Here is a 7,335-nt window from a genome sequence, read left to right on the forward strand (position 1 = left end):
CTTGACAGTGTAAAATACACAAAATTTAAGTTCGTACTCATTATATTCTTGTTCTACAGAAAAATATACGTGCAATTTTAATTCACACACATTTGAGATTGACATTGTTTATGTAAAAAAAAATTAAGTTATATATACCGTCGTTATAAAATGATTTGTACTGACAATATATTTAACTTAAACTCGTTAAAGAAGCATAGGAGACAGGACGAAAAGAAGAAAGATACTTTCGATGGTGACATCCCACCAGCGCCTGCCTTTCCTTTTTCAGATCAACGTTTATTACCATATAATATGAATGTACATGATATATATACTGTTCGAAATTAGGGTTTCTAGATTGAATATAAGCATTTTATATAGTCTTGATCTAATATGCATAGGGTGCTAATCGTGTCTCTTATATATGATTTAAACAAGATGAAGCTTACAAAATAGAAAACACTATCCTTATTCAAAACCCTAATATTTACTAGCTAAGTAAAGCACAAAAGAACAGATAAATAAAGCCCCTTCCTTTATATTTCTTCTTTCTTCTTGCTTAACTTTCTTTCTTTTTCTGAAAACTCCCTTTGGGTATAGTGTGATATTCTCTACCATAAACTCCATCAAACTTTTACAAAAGAGAAGAAATATTGGAGCACTAACACTATGGCTTTCTCATCTATTCCCATCTATCTAGATCCTCCCAATTGGCAACATGAGGTAATAAGAATTTTGTTCATCTTTTTTCCCTTAGTATAGCTTCTTCATTAAGAAAGCTAGTAATTGGGAAAAAAAGATAAATATTCCCACTTTCTTTACCAATCTTTTACTATTTGAATATATACTATATAGTACTTCACATAGTAGTATTTGATTTCTTTTCTTGCAATTTTTGTAGCAAGGTAATCACCAACGACAACCTGGAGTTGCAAATGAGAGCCCCTCTCAACTTTCACCAGCCATGCTGCCACCTCCAGCAGTTGGAGGAGGAGGTGGCGGACCAGCTGGCTCAGTTAGGCCTGGCTCGATGGTAGAACGAGCCAGACTAACAAAAGTAACACAACCAGAGACGATCCTAAAATGTCCACGTTGTGAGTCTACGAATACAAAATTTTGTTACTTCAATAATTACAGCCTTTCTCAACCACGTCATTTCTGCAAGACTTGCCGGAGATATTGGACTAGAGGTGGTGCGCTGAGGAACGTCCCCGTCGGAGGTGGATGCCGGAGGAACAACAAGAGAGGAACAAAAAGAAGTAGATCAAAATCCCCCACTAGAAGTGAAAAAAGAAATTGTCCAATAATTACTTCAGCAAATGCCACAACCTCTACTAATAGTATCCCTCATTTGCCTCATCCAACACATTTGTCATTCTTGAGTACCACTAATTTACATAATTTTAGTGACTTCACATCTACTGAAAATAGCCTCAATTTTGGAGGATCTCAACCTCAAGATGGTACAAGAGATCAAATGGATGTCCAAGCCAGATTTATTGACCAATTTAGATTTCAACAAATGCAGCAATTTCCCTTTTTCTCCACCTTGGAACAACAACCTAGTAATAATTTATACCAATTTGAAGCAGCTGCTGAATACCATGTGGGAGAAGTGGCAAATGTGAAGGTGGAAGTAAATAAAGGTACTAATAGCCAAGGGCTAAATTTACCAAGAAACAATTTGGGGGTTACAAATAATCAGTTTTGGACAAACTTCCACTAGCCAACTATTGTGATTTTCATGTAACATCTTCAGAGATAACTCTATCAAGATTGAGCTATTTTTTTTACTTTCCATAATGGTTCTGTCCTACTCAACTTGTGCACACAGCTACTTTACTGAGTATCGATCTGCTATTTTCCACCGGCACAGTACCGAGCAAGCTTGAGCTTTTCGTTTAACTACAACAGGTTCTACCCCTATTTAATTATAGTGAAGAGATTGAATTATGAAGCAGCTTTCTTGAATTGTAAGGTAGTATAATATGGAATTCGATCGTCTCCAGAGGATTTTCATCTGCTAGAAAACTTCTTCTTTTTTTATTTATTTATTTGGTTTCTCATCTGGTGTTCGGTGCCCACCTTGGAGCCCGACTATATCCGGATTCGCGCCGCGTAGGGCTCCATTCGGTGGAAGCGCTCTCTACCAAGGATTTTTCCATACCCAGGGCTCGAACTCGAGACCTCTGGTTAAGGGAAGAGCGGTCTCATCTACTGCACCACATCCTTTGGTGGTAAGAAAACTTAGTATTAATGGTAAGCTTTATTTTCATTATTTCCCATTTTTTGGTTTTTTATGTACTGCACGAATGTTTTTAGATCAAGTGTAAGTTTTTTTATACATTAATGGGGTTTAAACACTATCTTACATGACGAGGCTGCTTAGTTATTATAAGAGATGAAATCTAATATGCATTGTATTGTACTCAGTGATTAGTTATATATTGAGTTTATTTTAATGGAATTATATCGATCGGGTTAATATTTTTTCTGCTTCTTCAATCTTTTTTTTTTTTTGAGTTATGATAAGAAAAACTTCATTATTTTGTGATAATGAGTCTTTCATCAAAGCTTCAAGCTTTCTAAAATGATTTACGGGGTTGCATTGGCAGCTCATGTTCATAGAGTCTGAAATTTATGCAAGGGGATTCCCAAAAAAAAAATATTACTACTAATATGTCACCTTGACATTTGGATCAAAACAAAATTTTGAACCCCATGTATTTGTCACTGCACAAGAATCTTCATTAATGTACATAAGGAGATTCATCAATTTATATATAATTAAAAATAATAATTGTTGTCTATTTACCCATATAATTTTCGAACAAAGGAGATTCTATTGAACCTCTCGACTCTACATAGCTCAGCCATTCTTGTAGCTAGCTAGAAGTACTATAGGAGTTAGAGTTAAATGAATTTCGATGAGCAAATAAATCTTTTTACCTGTATATGCTTTAATTCTTTGTATATATATAAATAATTCGAGTCGAAAGTAACAAACTGAATTGAACCAATAATATTCGCCCTAAATCCAAGTCTTTCTTGCAGCTCATATTGTTATATTCATGTGAAATTGTCAGTGGTGATGCTTAGCCAAGCAGAGCAACAGATATTGAACTAACCGTCCAAACTGAGTTCATTAAATGCTAGTAACTCTCCCCATTCTTTGCAACTTTTTTCCTACCTTTGTTTACAGAAGCCCTATTTTTCTTCATTTGCCTTTCTAAGGCCAACAGGCCCCTTCAAATTGTTCAGTGGTTAATCTTCTCCTTTCTGTTTCTCACTTTACGCTCCGTATTCAGCCTTGTAACAACCGTAAAGTTATCTTTGGTGACCTATAGGTTACGGGTTTGAACTGTAAAATCAATCATTGATGCTTGCATCAGGATAACTGCATGCGTACATCATACTCCTTGGGGTGCGGCCTTCCTCGGACCCGGAATGCTTCGTGCTCCAGATTGCCTTTATTTTTACTCAATGTTCGTTATTCGCATTGGGACTCAACTGAATCCGAATTCGCATTGAAATCAGAAGTCTCACATTGGAGGATTGAGGTAAAGTGTTCCATAATAAAAGCGAATTATAACCATGGCCCGAACACAAAATCTCAGGTAATTAAGAATGAATGGGTATTTGTCACTCCACCAAAATTCTTATCGGTCCGTGGTTAATTTCCACTTCAATCATAACAATTCTGTCAGTAGCCATAAATCCTTAATGCTTAGAATGGGTTGAAAAATATTCCAATCCAGTCTCAAAACTTAAAGCAACGAATCTGTAATGTGTCATCACTGACAATTCTAGTACGCAAGTCTTGAATGACTCCCACTATAGTCGCTAATTTTGGAAGTTACACATTTCCATATGATTAAATGTCTCGTATTTTTAGGAGATTAATAATGTGAGGTTAGTTATTTTTGCACCCTTATTCCAAGAAAACTGTTACTTGCCCATCCTTTAGACGTCAAGAAAGTGATTTGCCATTCTCTTGTTATAACTATAGTTGTACTACTTGTTTTGTGATCTTGTGTAGAGAGAGGAGCTAGAGAGATGGACAAAAGGGAAAACCATAAACGCCAAATTCTCACTCAAAACAATGCTGTGAAAAAGCTGTAGCCTCGTTATTGAATAGTCGTAGTAGCATTCTTGATTTCTATCCACTACTCTAAGCTACTCTATTATTTTAACTTATGTGAGGTGCTTCGACTCGATATAAATTTAAGAGGGAAATAAAAAAATTTAAAATTTTAAATATGCCTCACATTTGTGTGGCTAAAAAAATTTATCATTAAAGTTAAACTAAAAAAATTAAATTTAATTATTTCCGAATATACGATCATTTCTCTAGAACATACTACTAAGAAATAGTATCGCAACATAACATAGGAGTAATATTTTTGGTAGAATAGTGAAATTACCGTTCCTTTATCTACTTATATATCTCACATTAGTTAGAGCAGGAGCTATTGTTTTCTTACAATTTCTTGAACAATTTTCACTTCATTAGACTAAATATTCATTCTTTACATGATATTAGAGTTACTTAGACTAAATATTCATTCGTCCGGCCTATTATTTGTTTATCCAAATCTCCATGTTATGTTGTTCATGCTCCAAGCGTTTAGTATTGTAACGTAAGGGTCCCACACGTATAAGATGTCGTCTCTTTATATAAATATATAATGATGGCTTACATATAAGTATTTTTTTTCCTAAGGAATCTGGATGGGATTTGCCTTTTGCAATGACCAAGACTAAGTTTATACTAAGAATAAAGCTACACAAATACAGGATACCAACAGTCGAAAAGCATCTCCTCTCTACTGCATCATCACGTACTTTCCTCAGCCCCACTCCTCCACAAAGTCACAAAAAGATGGAAAAAAAAAAGTAAAAATAAAAATCCAAGAGTAATTATGATGGTTTTAGGTCGGTGGACTGATTGTACTAGTAAATATTCCCAAAAAACGAAGACGAACAGTGGGTATCTGAGAAAGATTGAAGTGGGAAAAGAAGAGAAATAGCATGGGAGAAGGCCCCCATAGAGGCACAAAATTAATAAGTGCTCTGTCATTTGTGATTGTGAATATAATTACTAGTACTACCTCCTGTCTCACATATTAGTTCTGTTGACAAATTTATTGGGCGTGATGGAAGGGTTGGAGCAGTGGTAGCATTTTTAAAAGAAAATAGTTTTTCATTTATATTATTTATTAAAAAATGGATTGGATAACGAACTTTTTAAAAATGGGTTAAATACGGATAAGAACCATATTATCCACTTTAAGAAATGGATAACCAACGGATAACTAATGAGTTTAACTTTTACATTTGTAAAGTCTCAAATTGAGGGTTTCTCAAGTTTGAGAGACTAGGAATTCTTTCAAAAATAATCATATTCAAGAAGTCATGAATAATATGATGGATATCCATATTATCCGTCAATTAACCCGTTCATTATCCGTATTAAATAAGAGCGAAATCGGATAGCTTATCTGTTTTGGATTACCTGTTTTCGACCCGCCCATATTTGATCTGCCCGTTTGCCATCCTTAGTGGGAGCTATTGAGTTCGGCTTTTGGAAATGCAATTTTTTTCGTATGGGTCTACATGTATTCGAGTGAATCCGCATGGTTAAACAAAAAAAAGTTTGCGCCGAATTGTTTGACTTTTTAGAAAAAATAGAAGTCACTTATTACTTTTTTTTCTTCAGATCTACCCATAATCAATGGATTGTATTTAAGTGAGGCGTTAAAGGAGAGTTTAATAAGAAAAAATACGATTGGAGGTATGTAATAAGCTTTTTTACTTGCTTCCTTCAAACATTTTGACATGCATGTCATCTAAGTTATTGAGCCAAACCTATTATGAACACACTTAATAGTCTTATTTGTAAGGTTTATTTGACCAAATAATCTTTATTTCCTTCTGAAATGAGTAATTTATGATTATATGCCTTCTTGGAGTACAAGTAAGAGGCAATTGAAAGAAATATTTCGTCAATTTCAATTTATGTGAACTTATTTGAATTAACACAAAATTTAAGAAAAAGAAGAAAGACTTTTGAACTTGTGGCGTAAAATGAGTCACATATATTTTGTGTGATTATAAATCGGTGCATAAAGAAAAGTTGTTTCCAAATATAAAAATACAACATTCTTTTAAATAGAAACTAAAAAAAATACATTCACCTAAATTGGAACAGAAAGAATACTTAATTAATGCTTTTCGTAGGCGTTTTCTAAGCCGACAAATATTTGGACCAAACTTTTATTAAATTAAGTGACAGATAAAAAGAACCAACACACGAGCATATACACAAGCATAATTAAATAGCAGGAGAATGCATGTATATACGTTAGTGCATTGTTTATGTTCCCACATGCATTAACGTGAACATGTTATCTGTTTCCGTTGTTGCTTTCACTTTTTTTTATAGCTGACGTCCTAATTATTCCTTCTATCCAATATCTTTCTGCTTTTTCATGTCTGGTCTTCCAATACAAGCGGTACACTTGGGGGTCGTTTGGTTAGAAAGAAGTTATTTTAGGATTAGTTATTCCACCTTTTTATGGGATAAAAAAATACGACAATTTTGGGATTAATTATACAGTAAGTTTTTACCAACCAAACATGAAACAAACTCTTCTTAAATTTAGTCCCGGAATTAATTGTTCTTCATCTCTCATACCAAACGAACCCTATTCTCCCTTCATTTCTCTACGAAGGCCTCACGTTCTACGGGCCAGGTTGGGGCCGATCATTCCACTAGATGCATACGGGCCGAGTTGGGGTCGGGTTGAAGAGTTGACACTACTAGAAATTAAGCCTATGGCAACCCTTCCAGAACCGTGGCAATAGATACACTAACCATCCCTATAGAGATATCGGAACGGATTTGGAGGCGTTCCGAGATTCAGTGTTACAATAGGTCTATTGGAACGGTTATTTGTAACGATTTCAAAACCGTCTCCATTTAGGGGTATTGTAACGGTTATGGTACGGCTACCATTGTTCTATCTATGGGAACGATTGTCTTTTCTATTGGGACGGTTATAAACCGTTGTAGTATAACTATTCCAGCGATTTTTTAAGTCTATTGCAATGGTTTTGATGATATATTGCAACGGTTTTTGTGATATTGGAACAATTATTAGTACTTTACTGCGACGGGTATTGTAACATATTGCAACGTTTACTATTATTATTTGCTAAGTCTACTGGAACGGTTATATGCTCTATTGCAACAGTTCACAATTGTAATTCCTGATATTTATGGAAGCAAAATGAGAAATATTTTCCTATGCAATGATATTTTTTACCTCATAACTTATATAAACCACGAAA

At 34.6% G+C, this 7,335-nt stretch overlaps 1 protein-coding gene across 1 annotated transcript; it reads left to right on the forward strand.

The window, feature by feature from the left end:
- The first annotated feature begins 367 nt into the window (after nt 1-367).
- Nucleotides 368-2,444, forward strand: LOC107810959 (dof zinc finger protein DOF3.6-like). The gene is made up of 2 exons (XM_016635794.2): nt 368-705; nt 884-2,444. The coding sequence occupies exons 1-2, from the start codon at nt 652-654 to the stop codon at nt 1,706-1,708; spliced, it is 879 nt and encodes a 292-aa protein (XP_016491280.1). The 5' UTR covers nt 368-651; the 3' UTR covers nt 1,709-2,444.
- Nucleotides 2,445-7,335: the final 4,891 nt, after the last annotated feature.

The sequence above is a fragment of the Nicotiana tabacum genome, chromosome 11 (assembly GCF_000715075.1).
Source record: "Nicotiana tabacum cultivar K326 chromosome 11, ASM71507v2, whole genome shotgun sequence".
In the NCBI taxonomy this organism is placed as follows: domain Eukaryota; kingdom Viridiplantae; phylum Streptophyta; class Magnoliopsida; order Solanales; family Solanaceae; genus Nicotiana; species Nicotiana tabacum.

What these genes read in the sequence shown, in the direction of transcription:
- LOC107810959 (XM_016635794.2), top strand. Translation starts at nt 652, where the DNA reads ATGGCTTTCTCATCTATTCCCATCTATCTAGATCCTCCCAATTGGCAA. An exon ending in CTCCCAATTGGCAACATGAG is followed by an intron (nt 706 to 883) that starts GTAATAAGAATT and finishes CAATTTTTGTAG; the next exon opens with CAAGGTAATCACCAACGACA.